We start from the raw sequence: 19935 nt of genomic DNA on the forward strand, positions 1-19935 counted from the left end.
TACTTTGCTTTTTTATGTCCTTGATAATTCATGAGTTTGAAGCACTGACAACTGACCATCACAATATAAACCTCTTTCTATAATACATTTTTGGGGTTTGCATGTCTTATTCAGAGAAAAGTAAACTTACTCAAATACTGCACTTAAGTACAAATTTGAAGTACTTTACATGAGTATTTCCTTTTCATGAAACTTCATTCTACTTCACTACATTTCAGATGGAAATGTTGGGCTCCCCCCTCCCCCCCACATTAAATAAATTAAGATTATTGTGTTAAAAAAACAAACAAACAAACAAAAAACTATGAAAAGGTTGTAAAATATGCTGCTTTGTTATAAAACAGCTCAAAAACACATAAATGCATAGTTAGGTGAAAATGATTACCCCACACCACCCGACCATGACGCTCTCAGCTGGCAGTGGGTTACAAACCCCTGTGAAGGCGGCAACTAAACACACAACCTTGAAGAACAACTGAATGAAGTTACCCTGTGAACACAAGAACCAAGAAAAACAATCTAGCTACAAGCATTGGCCCACGCTAGTGTTGCCGTGATATGCTCCACAGCGATGGTGACAGTAAACCAGCTTGCATTAGCAACATTAGCTGAACACATTCACGATATCCGTAACACCAAGGTAGCTAATTTACCAAGCTGATGACAACAGACATGTGTAGCCATCAAGTTACTTACACATGGAGGAGAAGAAAAGCCACTTCAGGGTCAAGCCAGACCAATATTGGCTAAACGGAAGGACTGGGAAAGAAATTCAGGGAGGGTCTGACTTCAGGCCATTATTCCACTACATATTTTACATAGAAAATAGTTGTTTGACCTTTGCTATTCCCTGTGGACATTGTACTATTTTGAATATTTTTCAATAATTGTCATTTTTTTCCCAGCTTCTCAAATGACAGAATGTGTTGCTTTTTCCTTTTAATTATTTTTATTTATTTTTAATAATTTTGCAGTTTGAACTAGCTCTGGGTAATTGTAATGGCATTTCTCACTGTTTTATGAACTTTTACAATTCAAACAATCAAGAAAATAATCATGTATGGTATGTTGACTATAATATAATGTGTGGCTATTCTCCCCTTTTTACTTAATTGCAATTGAATAAAGTTGGGATCACCCTGTCCCCCAAACTTTTATTTCCCAGTACTGTTCCCTGCTTGTGGGGAGATTTACAAAGCATTTAAAAAAAATACTTAACACCATCATTTATTTCTTGTTGCTCATAGTCTTGTTTTCTCCTTGTACTTATATTTAAGTAACATTCAGAAACAGGTAGTATTTTACTGAAATGTAAATGCTGGACTGCATTTTAAGGTGTTGCATAAGTATTTTTACTTGAGGATCCGAATACTTCCACCACTGGTTCAACTACTGTACAGTACGTTATCTGTAGTTCTAATGTGACACTGATTTGAGGCCCATTGGAATCCCGACTGTTCCTACACGCATTATGACATCATATAGATATTCTACAGTATGGTCCAGACTACATCAGTGAGTGTGGGTGGAAAAGCATCATTCTGCTCTAAACTACTGAACAAGAAACCTCCAGTCAAACAAGATCCAGACAACTGGACTGAATATAACCAATATAGGTAAAACCACTTTTTTGTTTCCTCTTTTATAGCAAAGTATCTGGTTGAGTGAATCTGTCCCCTGCAGCCACAAGTGGAAAGATGAGTGTGATGAGATAATATACACCATTAGTTTTCTGGTGTGTGGTTAGAATTGAAGTTTTTTTAATTTACCAAGAAGTCATGGGAAAAGTAACAGCAGGAGTCTACCTGTAAATTGTAAATAACTGTTCCTCAGAGCTGAGGAACAGTGCACTTAGATAGTTGTTAATCTTAAATGAATACTGCACAAACATAGCAGGCTAAAATTCAAATGTAACAGGCCTGAATTAAGTTTCAGACAAGATGCTGTCTTATAGCAAGTCAGTATCAGATCAAGCTAAAAATGATTTGTCTTCACAAACACTGAATAACCTAATTAAAATACTTAGGGTGAGACTTTCAAATACAATTAAAAACATTTATTAATATTTAATAATGTAGCTGTTTGTTTGCACTAGTTAAGAATACATGTTAAAACATTCTGTTTAATGTTTAACCGTCTGCATGCGCTACTGCAAATCACCTTTTCACTCACTGCTTTCAGTTTTCTTTGCAGAAATGGCTCATCGACCCCTAATAAGCACAGTCTCACAAAACTATAAGATGCTCAAAGTGTTGGGACAGGGGTGCTATGGACAAGTCATCAAATGTTTGAAACGGGACACTGAGGAGACCGTGGCTGTGAAGGTCTTAAAACAAAGACATTCACAGTTTAAAAAAATAAGAGAGGTGGGCTACGATTAAATGATCCAAGTCACTAAGGCCATAACTTGACTTTGATAATATAGCTATTCACTTGTCATTTACCCACAGATAGTCATACTGGAAAAACTAAGATGTTTGGACCCGGATAAGTCTAACATTGTCAGATGCCATGAATGGTTCCACAGGATCGACCAGACTTTCTTGGTGTTTGAATTTCTGGATATGAGCCTCTTTGATTACATGTGCCAGAGAAAATGGGCTCCTCTGCCTTTAAATGGCATGAGGACTATTGTCAAAGATGTAAGGATACAGTACAAGTGAGAAAGTAGAATTTAAAGCTCTATCGGTTTTGCACTCTGGGACATTCTTTATTGTCTTTGGTTGACTTTACCTGCAGGTGGCCACAGCATTAAGTGCCCTGAATAGTGTTGGACTGATCCATGCAGATTTGAAACTGGACAACATCATGTTGGTGGACCATCAGCGGCAGCCATACAGGGTGAGGCTCATTGACTTTGGCCTCACTCTTCACACATTCGAAGCCAGACCAGGTCTAAGTGTTCAGCCCCTTTGGCAGAGGTGAGACTGTGAGACGATTTTATTCAAATTGCTTAGGTTTAAGCTTCCTGTCAGTTGTTAATATTGACAAACAAGAACTCCCACCACATTTCTGGGTTAGCCTCTGTACGACTAGATTTACAAATTTCCCAATGTATTTTCTCACTCCTTCTAAAAAAACTGACACCTGAGTTTCAGCGATCAGTGCTCCACAAAGAGTGGTCAGATTTGATGAAAGAAACATTGTGCCAAGGCTTGTTGAACTGCGGCTAGCTTGAAAAGCTCTCTACATATGTGAGGGAAATGATCTCCATTTTGTGTATTGCTGCTCTTCCACACTCAGGTCTCCTGAAATCCTTTTTGGCCTCCAGTTTACTGAGGCCATCGACATTTGGTCATTTGGCACAATGATGGCAGAGATGCTCGTTGGCTTTCCACTTTTCCCAGGAGGGCATGAATATGATGTGGTCAGTGCTATTGCTGGTTCATTTCTACACTGCTCTTAATATATGTAATTATATGGTTTTGACATATACTAATCTTAAAAATGGCACTTTGAACACTCTGGCCTCTCTGAGCGCAGCCACACCAAAATACAGTGCTAACAAGACAAAGAGTCTACAGCCATGCTTGGAGCTCTGTGAGAATGGACTTAGGCTAGTACTGTCAATATTGGCCAAAAGTGATGTTTGATTATTCCTTCTAAAAAACACATCTGTTTTAACCATTCAAATATATGCTTTTTCACATTATGGCAACCCAAGAGGACAAACCAATGCAATGAGAGACATAACTACTTGTATAGGTGCTCGATAGGGTGCTTATTTTTCAGATGTGCCCTCAGGTTGCTAGTGCTGGTGTGGTAGGCTAGGCTGTATTTTACAAAGCTTGCATACAACTTTATCTTGAGGTTCCACAGTTTTGCCGTCTACTGACCAAAATCCAAAGTATTTCCAAATGGAGCTTTTTAGATTGCTCAGAGTGAAACTCACTCTCTCTGCAGCCGGGTTTGTGGTGAACCAACTGACTGACAGACCGTCTGACCAACATTGCCATTCATAGAGCCATAATAAGGTTATGCTGTATTTTGTTGCCAGCTGCGTTTCATCATTGACATCCTGGGTGAACCTCCTAAGAGACTTCTGAATAATGGGATTAAAACACAAAAGTTCTACCGCAGAAGTCTCAAGTACCGTTTGTTCAATCACTGGAAATTCAAGGTATATTACCAAACCTTCTTTGACTTTATGGGCCAAACATGAATTATCCTCTCTCAGATAATTTGTTGTTAGTACGAAAGAGTTGACTCTGATGAACACATAGCTGAAGTGGATTTTTTATTCTTACAGATGCCAGTGGATTTTTTCACTGAAACAGGCATCAAGCCAGTGGAAACCAGGAGACACCGACTCTCATCTCTGGATGACCTGAAAACGGTAGGTTGTCAAATAGATGTTGTCGACTGATGAGCCCACAATATAGTTCCTTTTCTCGAGTTATTTTTTGGCGTAATGTCATTTTAACCCACTGTCGATTCTAATTTTAGATGAGCCTGCACCAGGAAAACAGCACAGAGGCTGCTGGTCGCAGTGCTAGTGTTGAGCTGTTGAAGGAAATGCTCCAGATGGATCCAAGGAAAAGGATTACACCAAGTAAAGTCTTGGCCCATCCATTCATAACAGGGAGCCACCTCAGTCCAAGCAACAGTTCTCAGTAAGCATGTCTAAATGAGTGCTTTGCTTGCGTCTGTATATTAGGCCTTCTTGGCACACAGGTTATTAGAGAACAGTCGGCATACAGATTCATATAATGTGCAAGTTTGGTGCTGAGAATACCTTCTCAGCACCAAACTGGTCAGACACAGTTAGCCATTAGCTGCTGAATAGGGGATCATTTATCAGCTAAAGAGCTAGGTATTTCCCTCGGGACAACCAAAAGTGAGTAAGTATTGGATTAACATTCATCAGTTGGCCAGAAGTCCAATTGAATCATAATGTTGCTCTGTACCGGCTGGCCACTGCCAACACTCGCCAAATCAACTTAAAGGGGATGATGATATTTAAGTGTTGTGTTCATTGCTAGTTTCCTCTGCCCTCAGGTGGCCAAAAAATGCTACTTTGTATCTCTACTTCACTACAGTTCAGAGCTTGTACTTTTTACTCCACTGCATGTATTTGGCAGTAACAAATTTATGGTGAGATTTTAAAATATGGTGCATTGCTATACACAACAGTATGTAAAACTGTTAAAACTTGCTTGTTCTCCTATTGTCAATAATATAATTGCATAACACCCATAAAGCCCATTTTCCTGCTCGGACTAGGAGTACTTTTAGTTTTGACACTTTAAGTACATTTTGCAGATACTACTATCTCTGTGCTGCTTTTATAGCAAGAAAAATAACCAGCTTTTAAAAGGCTTAAGTCACTTGTGACCTGCCTTATTTTTTACCAGAGCAACAGTTCTTGGTATTTATTTATTTAATGGTATTTATGTTATGTTATGACCTTTGTGACTTTTCTCTGTAATGTCAGTTCAATTAAGGTGAGACTTTCAACTAGTAACATTTGCATCTTGTATGTATGTGACAACTGGACATTTTCAGCATTTGGAAATAATACTATTATTAGTCTATAACTGCTTTAAATGAATATAGGTGCTATCCAGAAAGGAGCAGTAGGTTGAAGACTTGCTCAACAGAGCCACAGCCTTGGCCTTAAAAGGACAATGTCAGTGCTTCTCTCTCACCTGTATGTGTGTGTGTTTTGTAGTTTCCAGGCTGAGCAGAAGAAGAAGACCAACAGTCTGAAGTCTAAGGATAAAGACCTTAAATTGGAGTCCATCACTGACCGTATCAAAACAAAGCCAGCTGTGGACTGTGACATTGTGAGCACACCAGTGGTTCACCCAAACAGCTCTTTGAACCAGGCTGCCAGCAGCAGACATTCATTTCACACACCTGGTAGGAAATATTTATCTCTACTTGCCTAGTTGTCATGTCGTTCCACTCTCCATTGGCCAAACACTATACCTTTGATTCACAGACATCAGTGAGCCTAAGAAGAAGAAAAAGAAAAAAATCAAAGGACTCTTCTCCACCTTGAAGAGGAAATTTTCCTCCAGCTATGTGTCTGAGGGCAACGATAAGCAAAGCATGTCCTGAATTTGAATGTTGGCTCTGGTTTCTGGTCCCACAGTCCCATTACATGGATATTGCTGTAAATATTAAGCCTGTTTGTTGTATTAGGGTTTCCTATCACAAATAGCTAATAAAACAAACTACTTCAGAAGAATTATGAGTACATTGTTTTGTTTTTGTTCAACCTGTTGAGTCCAACCGTGCTGAACCAACACAGGCGTTTCTGCTACTTTGGCTGATTAAATCTCAACTGAACTTTTGGGAAAAGGAGTAGTTCATCTCAGACTGAATATATTTAAAAGACAGCTAAGATTTAAGTTATCCAGAGGTCTGATTATCATTTAAACTAAGTGAAGGCACCTGTTTGGATATCATTTCCTGCCTCACTCCATCACTGGCTCACAGGGGTTCAATTGGGCCTGAGCCCGTTGGAGTTGAGCTCCGTCTCTTTCAATATCATAACATCATATCACACTTGTATTCTTTTAATCTCCCTGAAAACCTAATAGTGTATTGTGTCTTATATAGTCTCTAATGATGTGAGTAGTCCTGTTAATCCTGTTATTTTGTTAATTCAGAAAGACAGAAAAACAGGATTATTTTATCTTGTTAATTCAGAAAAACAGAATTTATCTCACTAATTCAGAAAAACAGGATTTATGTCATTAATTCAGAAAAACAAGATTTATCTTGTAATTCAGAAAAACAGGATTTATCTCATTAATTCAGAAAACAGAAAAACTGCATTATTTTATCATTAATTTAGAAAAACTGAACTTTTCTCACTAATGCAGAAAAACAGAAATACAGAACTTATCTTGTTAATTCAGAAAAACATGATTTATGTTGTTAATTCAGGAAAACAGAACTTATCTCATTGATTCAGAAAAACAGAAAGAAATTCTGCTGCACAACTCAGTGCCACTTTTTGAATTCATCATGATTTGGAAACATACTTGTGTGAATCTCCACTTGTGGCACTGCTAAATATTTGTGTGTGAGAAAAAAATCTGCTCATCCAATGTTATGTATTATCTAGTCCAGTCACTCAGCACTTCATCAGGACAGCACAGCTTCAGTTCTTCGTGGCATGGATTCCACAAAATGTTGAAAATATTCCTTTCAGATTCTGGTCCATGTTGACACGATTGTATCACATACTTTCTGCATATTTGTCACCTGGTCACTCATGTTGTGAATCTCCCACTCTACCACATCCACATCCCAAAGGTGTTCTGTTGAATTCTGATCTGGCGACTGGGGAGGCCACTGAAGAATACTGGACTCATTGTCATTTATGAAACCAGTTTGACACTTCTGCTGTGTGACATGGTGCATTACGACCTGACTGACTATCATTGTTTCCACTTTTGGATACTTTCCCCCTTTATCAAAAATTAATGGTGTCTAACATTCCTCAAAATAAAATAAAAAAGAGCTCGGCATCACCCACAACCTTTCAGTTCTGTGTTTCATTATATTTCAGTCTGCTTTAGCATTAATAAAAATAAACTACTATGCTTTAATTCAAAAATAAAACTGATTGATTAAACTTGATTATTTATATATTTATATAAATAAAAGTAAAATATTTCCCACAATGTCAACATTAAGTGATGCTCCTGACCTGTATCTGCATGACTTCTATGTACTGCACTGCTGTCACCGGATTAGCTGATTGGATAACCGCAAGAATAAGCAGGTGTACAGGTGTTCCTAATAGGGTGCTCAATAAAGTCACATTTCTAAAAACATATTTACTTTCTCATTATTTGTTATTGGGAGTAAATTGATAAGAAATGGTAATGTATAAGAGTACTTTTAATTACAGCTATATCTATATATTGATTGTCAAATGTTACAATCAGTTGATTGTGTTTCAATTGACGAGGACTAGGACCTCTTCAGAACTTACCTGAGAATCATCCAGTTTTTAAGATTCCTTCAGTATCAAAGCAATTCGCTCATAGTTGTCAGTACATCCAGAGGTTTACAGCACGTAGGAGACGTTAATTGCTAATTCGGCGTAGTTAAATTCCCAAAATGTAAAAAAACATAGCCATAACTTAAATTGCAACTAGCTTAGCTTAGCTTAGTTCACTCTATCAATGGCAACACTATCACTCTCTGTTTGTTCTGAAAGTTTACATCTGTTCACTCAGGTGAACACTTTTATCGTTTAATTATGAGATCATTAGTCAGAATAACGAGACACGTTTGTTTTTTGGTTTTTTCGTGTGTGTGTGTGTGTGTGTGTGTTTGTGGATGCAATGGGCTTCCGTAGTTTTGCGTGGTCCTGACCGACGCATTTACTGTGAAGGACTCAGACCGGAAGTGTTGTTGTTGTTGCTGCTGCTGCTGAAAGACAAGCTGCTTGAGAACCGCAACACAACGTCGGTGGAAATAGAAGCGTTGCACCTGGTTCAGTGGGTGAGAATCTACTGGGATTTGCAATAAACAGATGTCCTGTAGCTCTTTAGAAATCAACGTCGTTTTGATACGGAGGGTTTGCTTCAGCTTGTGTTTGCAAAAAAAAAAAAACAACAACTTGTCAGGTGCGTTGTCATCTCCTGGTGTAGCTAACGGTAGCTATGTTTGTGTAGCTACAGACGCTGGGTCATTGATTCACTGCCGTCGGGTCTGTGTGGGGCTTTTTAAAAGGAGAAGTTAATCGACAGCAGCGTAACTGTGTCTTAATTTGGGTGGTTAGCAGTTACCCGGGCACATCAGCAGATACAGTGGCTCGTATGAGACTTGCTAACGACATTAACTGTGTATTGTGCTGAATTGGTCCATCTGAACGTGTAAAACTTGCATCATGTTTGCCAGTTTAACAGGCAACTTGGCGGGACATATATTTTCTCACCACCACATTCATTTACAACTTCCTTGATGTGCTTCTAACTGTGTGCAAATTCTTCTCATTCCGTGTTGTGTCAGATTTCTCGCTGATTAGGGAGGTCAGTGATACCATGTGGAAGTCACATGAACGACAAGGATGAGGCATAAACAGCAAAGGCGCAGCTTGAGGAGAGAGCCACTGCACAGTGTCTGCCACAGGGAGGGGGTTCGCTGCTTGTAAAGGCCTTGCACAGGCAGCCCCCTGTGTCCCCCTTTCCTGAACATATGCAATGAACAGCACTACTCAGCCCCCTCCCATTATAAATGGGGATGTGGCAGTCAGCTATGTGTTGGTGCCATTTTTCCTCATCACCATCATTGGAATAGCTGCAGCTGTGGTGAGTTGTTGGGCTGGATGGCAATGGGGCGACTTACACAACGCTGACTTGCTGAAAAGAGAGTCAGTGGTATTACTACCATTAATTTATGGCAGAAATTAGTCACTGATAAGCTACAATTGATATACCTACTAATACACAATTTATATAATACTCTTTGTATTGTCTGTTTCAGGTCATGTATATCCGTAAGAAAAGGAGGTAAGACTTTTAATCACTGATGTCACAGCAAAACGTTTGCTTCCCTTCTGTGTGTCAGTGTGACTCATTAATCACGGCTTGATTTCTTTTCATTTTGTCCTGCAGAATTGACAGACTTCGTCATCAGCTTTTGCCAGTTTACACATACGATCCTTCAGAGGAGCTTAATGAAGCCGAACAGGAAATGTTGTGGAGAGAAGAGGACACACGGGTATGATGCACCACTGGTTTTGTAACTTTTCCAGTGTTTTGTTCTCTGAGACGTTTTAACCCGTGGGACAGTTTGCTGGTATGAAATCAGATGGAGAGTATAATCTATAATTTTATAATTTAGAAATTAAGTCATGACACATAAGTCAATATGAACAAATGATATTTCCAATTGTGCAGGGTTGGGTTAAGCGTGCAGGATCTTACTCTAACTGACGACGCTTTCCACAAAGATGGATTGAAGACATGTCTACTGATGCCTTGTGTTCTTACATTGTATTTTGTTTCACTGTGTTTTTGTCCTTGGTTGCATAATTCACTTTAACAGATCAGTAGTTCCCCAATTGGTCAGTCTCTTCCTCTTCCACATAAAAACAAAGATGCAAATAGTAGTAGTAGTAGTGTAGTAAAAAGGTTCCTATACTCATTGTACGTACAAGTCTCAATTCCTCCGCAATAGCAGTTAGTGGCTAGTTTTAGGATCTCTTCACTGAACAGATACATTTCTTTCCACATGAAATTTGTCATGTGATATTGGATGAACTGATGCTCCTCATGGTACAAGTACTCTCGTTTAGAAATAGAAATATGTGGCTACGGTGAGAAAAACACTGTTGAAATTAAATTATTGGCTTGATTATTTCCAGTCAAAAATCACGCACTGTGCCGTGGGAAACACTAGGTGGCAATACTTACCATTGGCAAAGTTACTCCACAGTTGAGAAAATGTTAAACTGGAAAAACAATGTCATCATGTCAAGTTCTGTATTGGTTTAAGAGGCTATTATTAAAGGGTGAGTTTGCCCAGATCACACCACTGCTGCGAGGGTTTGGTTGTATCTAGTTAGGCTTTGTGAGTGAATTCATTTGTGATGCTTAAAAACTCAACAGCAGCCTGCCTTTCCATCCCTATTATTGAGGATAATCCACAAAATCCTTTGTCAAGACTTTTCACTTCACTGGAACTATTTCTTTTGTAGAAAGTAGTTCCAATGAAAACTCTTCAGAGGTCAGTGGATTGATCTCCTCAGTAACCATGGCATGGCCTCTTGAAGGACAAATTGCTGTACAGTTTTTTTCTTTGTTTGCTCATTTTTTTCCTGTTCTCATTTGAATTATGAGAAATGAAGGTCGGGCGGCCATGATGATGAATCACATCATGGCTTTGTATCACTGGGAATGTGAGGAAATATTTGTTTGTGTGATTTGGGTGAACTGCTTCACACATCCTCATTTAAAACCATATTACACCAGTGGATTCAAAAATTACTGAGCTAATCTAAACCATGCACTTTGGATTTTATGTCCTCAGATTGTACAAGGTTGGGCCAGAAGTTATCAACAGCGACGCCCTCTTCTGGCCAAAGACGTCAATGCATGATAGCAGTAAACCATGGCATCGGACATTGTCAGTGTGGAGACGACCTCCAGCCACAGAGATCAGTCATTTAGAGAGTCATGCACAAGTCTTTTACTGTTTTTCTTTATTACCGTTTGGCGTCCATCAGCAACAGTCAGCATTTTTCTTTTTGTGTAAAGAGTGACTGTTCATTTGTGAGGTTCTGATGCCAATCCTGTGTGCCTAACAGACGTAGTACCTTAAACTTATTTATTTGAAATTATTTATTCAGACTTGGTTTTACTCTTGTATTCAGTGACATGACTCAAAGTTAAGAAAGGTGGAACATCTGAAGATACAGGTTCCTGGAGGTGCACTTTGTTGTTTACATATATGACGTTGTGGGTGACAAGTGGCAAGCAGTTCTATTCTGTGGGTTGCAGTAGGCATTTGTACTGACTATAATCCAGGGGCTGTGGTAAGAGTACGAATGTTCTGCACTAGTTGAAAATCATCACTTCTGCTGCGAGGTGGTTTGTGATCATTGCCTGGACCGCCTGTTGTGGAGAGGTCACTTTCATTGCAGTAAAAATGAATATGGTCTCTTGTGATGAAATGCTGTCGGTGCTCATCAGTCACATTTGTTGCCATGAAACACTGAAATACCACTTCCAAAAAGAGTTAACTTCAAAGCTTTAAATTGATAAAATTAGAATTAGCCGTTAAAATTAGGTGTGGTAAATTTTCTGTTTCATTTGAGTCAAAAGGTTGAACACCACCCTCTATGGTTTTAATTTGCTCAGAACTTCACTAGCTGCCGGATGATCTGGATCTTTTTGTGGTTTAGCCAAATCCTGTGACTCTTATCAAAGGCATGAAAAGCCAGTTATGAAAGTAAATAACACCAACCTCCTCTCATTCCCAAAATGAGTTGTGACTAGTGCCCAAAAAATGTCCTGTCCAGAAGGCGTGGCACCAGCACACATTTACCTCCAGCAGAAGAATCTGTTCAGATGAATGCCATAGGTCTGACTGTATCAGCACTCAGGAAACCTCGCTTTTTTTTTTTTCCTTGATGAATTGTTACCTTTTCTGACCTTTATTTGCCTTGCATTTGTGAATGTAAACTAAGAACAATAGAGCCGTTAAACTGTCCTTGAGGGGGAATAACACGCCACTCAATAATTCATGTATTGTAATGGACAGCTAATGCTCAAAACTTGTGATGTTATCAGGTATGACATCTAAAGGTGCTTCAGAAGGAGAATGAGCTTCCATGTAGGAGATGTTTCCTGTGGTCATCCTGGACTTGGAAAACCTCTTGCTTGAACATGCTCCTCTGCCATTTTTATGTCTGTTAATTTTCTATGCATTTATCGAGACAGCTTTTTTTCACATTTAAAAAAAAAAAAAAAAAAAAAAGTATGAAATGGGCCATTCACACTTTAAACTGTTCAAATGTTTGATCATATGACATTCATTCTTCACACTGGTGAACTTTTCATGGAGCGCTCTGATTTCAGGTTGCACTTGAGAAGTCAAGAACTACTACTGAAGAAGAACTACTGATGGAAATGTTAATGGCTGCACTGTTATGAAGTTTTACTTTTCAGATTGTTGTACCATTGTTGCTTAGAGAGATTGGATAAGGCTGACTTAAAGATGTAAATAAAGTAATATAACTTTGTCTGTCTGTGTATTTTAATTGTCATTTCCATTAGCCAAGTCATCTTTAAAAAAAATAAAATAAAAAAAATACACAATTCAACATCAACCTGCATGTTCTCGAGCCTTTGGACAGATAATGTTTTAACATGGAACATGGATACATGCAAGGCAAAGTGACAGAAGATGACAAAGAAAATTCTCTTTATTGACCATTTCTGATACAAATTGTTGTAGGGCACCATAGAAATATAGACATTGTACATTTATATACGGTGTACATTAAAAAGAATGATCCCATCCTGTTGAGTTTACAGTATATAAATGAACGGATGTAAGATGTTGGTATGTAGAATGACACTGATGTTGTCAAGAGTAATTGGAGGATGCTGGGGGAAGAGAAAAAAAAAAAAAAAAAAAAAAAAAAAGGACATGAAATGACCATGGTATGACCGTTGTACGAATATGGCGAATAAGGTGGCTGTGTGTGGTAGTGCCGAACACACGGTGGCCAACAGAACAGTTACGTGGAAAGAGCGCCCAGTCTATCACAAACACACAAACATTTGTCCATGAAAATCTGAACCAACATTTCAGTGCACCAGAAGATTTTTTTTTTTTTTTTTTTAAAAAGGATAAAAACACACCTGCTAATCTACCACAGTCAGCGAACACAGTTGTCAAGCTGACAGGTCTTCCCTGACTTGCTTCACACATTTAAAAACAACCTGTCTGCAAGCTCTGGTTATGAATGAGCCAAGACGTGTTGCATAAGCACACAATCACACACTTGACATCTTAGATACCTTATTACAGTCAGGTTTAAAAAAAAAAAAAAAAAAAAAAAAAAAAAAGACCCAAAACAAAGAAAAAAAAAACCCACAAACTTTGTAATAACGACATCTTTCCATCTCATGCCAGAGGTTACATTTAAAACAACAGAAAACCAGTTAAAATGCAATTATATGGTAAAGTAAGCTGTTGAGTGAGGTATGAAATCCCAGGCCTTGTATCGCCTGTTTGCAGTTTTCCGGGTTTCGTAACTGAGGTTGTAGCAGCTTAGGTGTGTGGAAAAACCCAGTTAAGTGGACTGTGACCGCGGGTTCCCTGACACTTAGAAGTACACACAAACATCTTTTTTTCCTGTAGCAGACGTCATAAAACACACATCTTCAAAAAGACTAAGAAAAGTATATTACTGTACTAAGTGATGACAGAAGGACCAAGCCAGGTGAAGCAGTGAGAGCGAGATGGAATGAAAAAAAACGTACAGCCCTGTTGGATAGTAGTGCCACCAACTATCCTCTATTACAATCAAACTCCTTGTTTGACCAATTGCAATTTGCCTTAACGAGTGATTGAGTGAGCGCTTGGAAACTGAGGACCATGTGAAGACAAAGACACCAATGTAACAGCATTTGTAAAAGCTCCCTGAAGAAATGACACTGATGCTCTCAGCCTAGAACTCTGCCAACCCTATCCTTAAAAACACACATTATACCAAAAAGATTTGAGTTTTATTATAACATGAAAAGCAGCACACTCATGTTTTTTTTGTTGTTTTTTTAAAATGGTATGTAACCCGAAGGAACAAAACAGTAAGTCTGATCAGACTATTCTGATTACTAAGGATACACTTTACATCTCCCCACTACACGCTGAGGACTGAGAAGGAAGTTTGAGAAGCAGAACTAGATCTACACTGTCCTACAGAAGGGAGGAGGGGGGAGGGCAAAGCTGGTACAGATGATTCTGCTTTATTGGTGAGACGAGGTGAAATCAGTTACGCAGATTAGACATGGGAAGGAGAAGACAAAAATAAAAGAAAAACTTCTACCATCAGTTACCTATTCTCATCCTATACGCTGAAGCTCAACTCCATCTAGAATACAATGCAATGGATAGGTTAACCACTTCACACGAACACACAAAACGACCCCCCCTTCCCAAAAGAAGAAGAAGAAGAAAAAAAAATTAGGTAAGTTTAGGTAAAATTCACCTTTGTCCAGTACAAAACATGGAGAAAACTCTATATGCCCTACCATCTCAGATGCGGGTACAACAAATAAGTAACATTAAGCAGAGAAAATGTCCTACAAACCATCTTTAGGGGAAAAACGGAAACGTCCAGGCTCCTTGGAGCACACCTTTGTCCAGTATAAAAGACTTGTGATAACATGACATGTAGAGAAAAGGGCTGTTACCTGTCATGTAATTCTTAGATCTATGCTTGAGCAAGGTCCATCGTTCTATCCAGTGCTGTTGCATGATATATGTACTGTGTTAACCCTCCGTCTGGCAAAGAGGGCTTTGTCGTGAACAGTGGTCATGTGGTGGCACTGGTGTTGGAGATACAGCCCAGTTCTGGTTAACAGTAAGTCAGTATGTTGAGTGAGGTAGCATGCGTTGTGAATTACTGGTCCTCCTCCTCCTCTTCCTCAGATGATTCTTGGGACGCCTTTTCTTCCTTTTCCTGTGATGGGGAAAAAAAATAAAAATAAATTAAGAGTGAGGCCTTAACTACAACCTTAAAGGAAAATGCTCCTCAAGTATAGCAAACTATAGCTGTCTGTGATTAATATCGCAACGTGACTGTTTTCTTTTAATAACCCAACAAGTACTACCATGAAAAAAAAAAAAAAAAAACGTTATAAATATTTTTGATAAACCGCTGTGGCATGAAGAACACCCAGGGGAAGGGTGAGCAATCGGTAGTGAAAAGTGATTCATAAGAGTGGTGAGTCACGATGAGGCATCCTGCTTTTTGCTCTCTTGCCTTTCCTCCTCACACTCACTGCTGCTGCCAAAGATGTTCATTCATAAAAATGAGAGGGCTAGTTAGGAGGGTAACTTTGGGTCATTCCTTTCTGTGACTAATGCAATCCAGACTTCTTTCAGAGTACGCCCTAACCACTCATGCACATGACAGAATGTTACTACAAGACCACAAGTTCGCCCGAGATTAAACACATGCTTTTTTGACTGGCTGTGTATGGTCTGGCAACTTGTTTTGCAGAGTTACAAAATGTTCAAAAATAAAAATAAAATGATAATCATGTTATTGGATTAAAGAGCAATCTTTAGGGTGAAAACTGTCGTGCAGGTACAGATTTGCCGTTCAGCACGAGCAGGTAGGGACTTTGTGTGACCAAAAAGCTGCTCTAAATGAACACAAGAACCAAAATAGCTGTGATGAGTAAAAACGACTTGTCTGAGAGGAAGGAGGCAGGCGGAGGAATTAGGAAAATGCAATTTCGCCCTGCAGACAGTCATACCAATCATAATTCAATTGAGAGAGGAATGGTTTAACAAATGTGATCACTGTTTGTCCAACGATTCTTATCTTACCTCCTTCTTAGGTCTTCCCCTGCGTTTTCCCCCTGTAGATGGGGGTGCTGTTGCCTTCTGTGAAAGAAAACAGTGCAAAGTTAATGGGGTGATGGGGTGGGGCCCCGACAATGCATTTAGCTGTGATCTTCAGGCTCAGTGACCTGCTGATTTGCTCAGTTATAGCCAAGACTTTTTGGGAGGAAAAAAAAAAAAAAAAAAAAAAAAAAAACAGTGCAAAAACCTGTGGTATAAACAATCCATAAAGAGCTCTGCCTCTAGCTGCCTGCAGATGGCAGTAGTACATCTGCAATAAGACAGATGGAAAGGGGGCATTGGGTTCATTGGCTATTATCTGGAAGGCCGACAGGAACTGCACACAGGGCACTCCAGTTCGCTGGCCACCTGGTCTGAGGCTCAGAGACAGCTGGTGGAACTGAGCAGAGACACAAACCCTCTGCAGCTCGGCCCTCGCTGCTAAACCTATATCATACATGTATGCACATTCTACTCTCCCTCTCTCCTTCTCCCTTTCCCATACATAGCAGTGAAGGCAGAGCGCACGGGGGAGCTGCAGGGTTGGGGCGAGGGAGAAAATCAGTTGTTGCTATGGAGACGACAGGCAGAGAAGAACTAGGGCTGTGTGCTGGGTGGGGGCGGAGGGGTGCTTAGTGTCAGCTTGGAAACAGTCTTGCGGCCTCTGCACCTGCACCGCACTGTGCATGACAAGCTGCAGGAAGCTGGAGGACAGGAAGTACAGACTGAGCATCACTCAAAAAAAAGTAAGGCAGTAAACCAAGGCCTTTACAATGGGAAACCCTAGCCAGGCTATTTCTGACACCAGGGGGGAAACAGCTAAATTGCAGCCAACCGATATATCATAAGTAACAGCAGGACATCCTTTTAAGAGGATGAGGTTAGCTACCGTTAAAATGTTCATCAACCAACAAGAACCGGGGGTTAGAAAAAGGAAACGGTCGCAAGAGAAGATGGGACGATGAATGCCATGTGCAGTGTCATTGTGAAGCTGTGTCTGTCTTTCTTGGCACCGGCGACATCCGGTTCAGGATGCATGTTAGCTGCTGCTGAAATCATGATTTGTCAGCATGCGAAAACATGCCTGCAGACAGCATCGACTTACTTTGCCCTTGCCGGTACTCTTGTTTTTGCTGCCCTTCGGCCGTCCTCTGGGCCTCTTTGGAGTAGGGGATCCACTTGGTTCCTGACAATCAAGACAGTCACAATAAAGTTAGCATACTCCAAAAATGCCTAATGTTTTCACAATGTACACTTAATTTGAATCTGAATCAGAGCACAATAAGTATATGGGCATGGATACAGCTGTACATGCTAGACATGGACATAAAGTTCACTTTTCAAGGTCAGTACAACTGACATGTACTCTAAAAGGCTGACAGGTGGTTATAGCCACCGGTTGTCATGGTCTGACACAGAAACAAACTATGACTACATGAAATGTCCAGAAAGCCGAGCTTAAACACCATCTAAGAGAAAGTACAGACTAAAACACGTCAAGCAGCCACACCAAGGCGTAAAAGGGGAACTATCTGAGTCAAAATTTAGGGGATTACCACCAGCTCAAAAATGCAAGGTAAATTCAGTATGAGGGGGGGGATATCCTATTCATATGATAATCTGCGGTTGTAAGCTCTGTCATGGCAGAAACGTCTCCTATTGCATTTCTAGCGCGTTTACAACTGCAGCTCATAGCAACCAAGCAATTCAATACTAAAGCACACCGCTGAGTGACAGCTATATGAGCCAGTCTGTGCTCACACGCTGCTTTGTCACCCATTACATGACGAGCAGATGTGTGTTGTGAAGGGGTGGGGGTTAGAACTGGTTTAAAGGTGTTGGGTTACAGGTTGCTTACAAACCAGGTGAGACACACAGGAAGTTTGTTGTAGATGTCTACACTTACACTGATAAGGGGTGAGCAAGCGGTCACACGGCCTTGTTGCAGGCATATCTGATTCTTGATTTCACTCAGGGCTTGGTAGAATGGCAAGGGGCTTATGACATGGATATGCATGAGCACCTGAGCTGCAATAACATCTACCTGAGCATCAGCTGGAACAGATGTGAGCTACCAGTGTGTTTTGCCAGTCTGGCTTCACACCTCCCTTGCTTTAACACAAAGGTCTATTCTTGGTGTGCTTTAGGCGGGTGATATGCTCATACAGACATGTAAACCCCATTGACACACTTTGACATCAAACTTAAGAAAAATATTGGCATTACTTACGTCAGAGGTTTTTACCTGGGGCTGCTTACGGGGTCTTCCACGCCCCCTCTTCTCTGTTGCCTCCTTCTCTTTCGGTGAGACTGTCTCCTTGTCGCTCATGTTTGCTTTAGCTTTTCAGACCTAGAAAATAAATCACACCGGTCAGGTCTGCTGAAAGGCAAGACGTCGAGCTCACACACACTCACACTCACACACACACAGAAAACACTCGGGCTTTTAAACTCGCTGACCGCAACAACAAACCAAAAATGACAGGGCCCACACCGGTAACGCGTTTAACTCAATTAATCCGCGCTTATTTCCAGGTCTATTTCTGTCTCATCTGCGCTCCGTTACACGGCCGACGGTGCCACACAAACAAGGGATTGACATCAAACCGGCTCGCATGATTTTGCTGGGACTCGGCAAACGGACGGAGGCCGCACAAATCTGCAAAACACCACTGAACCCGACGCTCCCTTCCCGTACCAACCATGTTTCGAGGCCCCGTTTGCTGTGCTTGTTGTGGCCAGTAATCGGGCCTGCGCATGAAACTATCTTACAGCATGTCTGCACGCCGGGGCCATGGAGACATGTCCACCGACACACACACATATACATACAATGGCTGGTGTGTGCTCGGTGGGATTTGCAGGCTGGAGCACTCGCCTGCATGGACGCTTGCGTTTTTCTTTTCTCTTGTTTTTTTTTTTTTTGTTTAAAAAAAAAAAAAAAAAAAAAAAGAGGGGCAAAGAAAATGCAAGCGAGAGAGGTGGTTGGGTTCATTTGCGGCAGCGAAAGCCCGGGCCAAGGCAACAAAAGACGGCTTCACGTTTAAAGCATGCAGCTTCCTCTCTGCCGGAGCTCCAGCTCTGTAAAATGCATTGAAATCGGTCCTCGATGGCCGAGCATGCAACGTCTCACCCGCTCGCCGTCGCGTTTCTTGCACTCACCGTGATCGCTCGCTTATAATCTGTGTTTCCTTTAAGGCTGGCTGCTTGTACCCGGTTAAAAGCCTTGCACCGATCTATAGGCTACAGCTTTTATTCGTCAGAGAACACACAGCCCGCCCCTTTAAAATCCCAGCTCATGCAGCGATAAAAAAAAAAAACAAAAAACAAAAAACAGTTATGAATTAGAAAAGGAAGAGGACAGACTTTTAAAAGAAAAAAAAGGCTTAATTTTTTTTTTTTTTTTTTTTTTTTTTTTACCAGCAGGTTGAGAAGTTTATTCCAACGGCGTCCTATAAATAGCACGTGTGTCTTCTCCCGTTCAGATAAAGGGAAAAAGGCGCCAGTCAGGAGGAGGTTTGGGGCGATTTAAAGAGCCGCCCTCATGGGAACGGAACACTGGAGGCGGAGATATGATAAATGGGCCACCAACAGTACTAGAAGAGCCCCCCCCCCCCGCCTCCTCCCCTCCCCTCTCCTGGATCCTTTTATTCCCCAGGTCTGATCCCAAAACACCAAAAAGCATGTCTAGAAGTTACAGAATACACGTTCATCAAATGAAAAAGAGAATTAGTTGCCTCTGGAGCTGTGAGCATGTAGTCAACAGTACATACCACAGTCTCCACAGTGATGGTGAGTGGACTATGACTTCCCCCAATGTAAACACAAGACAGCTTTAAGCCCAGGAAGGCATTTCTTGTTTCTTCCACAGTGGTGGAG

General features: G+C 40.5%; 4 protein-coding genes across 18 annotated transcripts in view; 2 read left to right on the forward strand and 2 right to left on the reverse strand.

Moving 5' to 3' along the window:
- The window catches only part of LOC139620873 (protein kinase C and casein kinase substrate in neurons protein 1-like), a 42966-nt gene extending 34793 nt beyond the window's left edge, over positions 1–8173 (reverse strand). For 2 of the 4 annotated variants that reach the window (XM_071476854.1, XM_071476853.1), the window contains exons 1-2: positions 7955–8173; positions 5888–5956 (exon numbers count right to left, since the gene is read on the reverse strand). The gene's annotated coding sequence lies outside the window, so the exon portion shown is untranslated. Of the gene's footprint in view, positions 1–5887; positions 5971–7954 lie in introns of those variants that run through there. The other 2 variants (XM_071476857.1, XM_071476856.1) reach the window with 2 other exon arrangements.
- On the forward strand, positions 1472–6284 carry LOC139620872 (homeodomain-interacting protein kinase 1-like). Of its 2 annotated transcripts, none has more exons than XM_071476848.1 (10): positions 1472–1616; positions 2194–2366; positions 2451–2642; positions 2740–2921; positions 3244–3367; positions 3998–4120; positions 4250–4336; positions 4447–4613; positions 5672–5862; positions 5945–6279. In XM_071476848.1, the coding sequence occupies exons 2-10, from the start codon at positions 2196–2198 to the stop codon at positions 6061–6063; spliced, it is 1356 nt and encodes a 451-aa protein (XP_071332949.1). In that variant the 5' UTR covers positions 1472–1616; positions 2194–2195; the 3' UTR covers positions 6064–6279. The 2 variants fall into 2 exon arrangements, with proteins under 2 accessions (XP_071332949.1, XP_071332950.1); XM_071476849.1 differs by having other exon boundaries at positions 1495–1616; positions 2182–2366; positions 5945–6284.
- Positions 8174–8330: 157 nt separating the features above from the next.
- On the forward strand, positions 8331–13315 carry smim29 (small integral membrane protein 29). Of its 2 annotated transcripts, none has more exons than XM_071476865.1 (5): positions 8331–8469; positions 8980–9278; positions 9454–9479; positions 9585–9690; positions 11002–13315. In XM_071476865.1, the coding sequence occupies exons 2-5, from the start codon at positions 9171–9173 to the stop codon at positions 11068–11070; spliced, it is 309 nt and encodes a 102-aa protein (XP_071332966.1). In that variant the 5' UTR covers positions 8331–8469; positions 8980–9170; the 3' UTR covers positions 11071–13315. The 2 variants fall into 2 exon arrangements, with proteins under 2 accessions (XP_071332966.1, XP_071332965.1); XM_071476864.1 differs by having other exon boundaries at positions 8392–8594.
- hmga1a (high mobility group AT-hook 1a) lies at positions 12881–19631 on the reverse strand. 10 transcript variants are annotated; one of them, XM_071476873.1, is made up of 5 exons: positions 19477–19631; positions 18302–18406; positions 17162–17242; positions 16042–16098; positions 12881–15166 (listed from the first exon to the last, which is right to left on the reverse strand). In XM_071476873.1, the coding sequence occupies exons 2-5, from the start codon at positions 18383–18385 to the stop codon at positions 15107–15109; spliced, it is 282 nt and encodes a 93-aa protein (XP_071332974.1). In that variant the 5' UTR covers positions 18386–18406; positions 19477–19631; the 3' UTR covers positions 12881–15106. The 10 variants fall into 10 exon arrangements, with proteins under 10 accessions (XP_071332974.1, XP_071332968.1, XP_071332967.1 ...); XM_071476867.1 differs by having other exon boundaries at positions 18287–18406; positions 19477–19627; XM_071476866.1 differs by lacking the exon at positions 19477–19631 and adding an exon at positions 19219–19383 and having other exon boundaries at positions 18287–18406.
- Between the last annotated feature and the right edge of the window lie 304 nt (positions 19632–19935).

The sequence above is a fragment of the Trachinotus anak genome, unplaced genomic scaffold (assembly GCF_046630095.1).
Source record: "Trachinotus anak isolate AG129_WGS33_773 ecotype Australia unplaced genomic scaffold, CSIRO_AGI_Tana_v1 ptg000004l, whole genome shotgun sequence".
Taxonomy (NCBI): domain Eukaryota; kingdom Metazoa; phylum Chordata; class Actinopteri; order Carangiformes; family Carangidae; genus Trachinotus; species Trachinotus anak.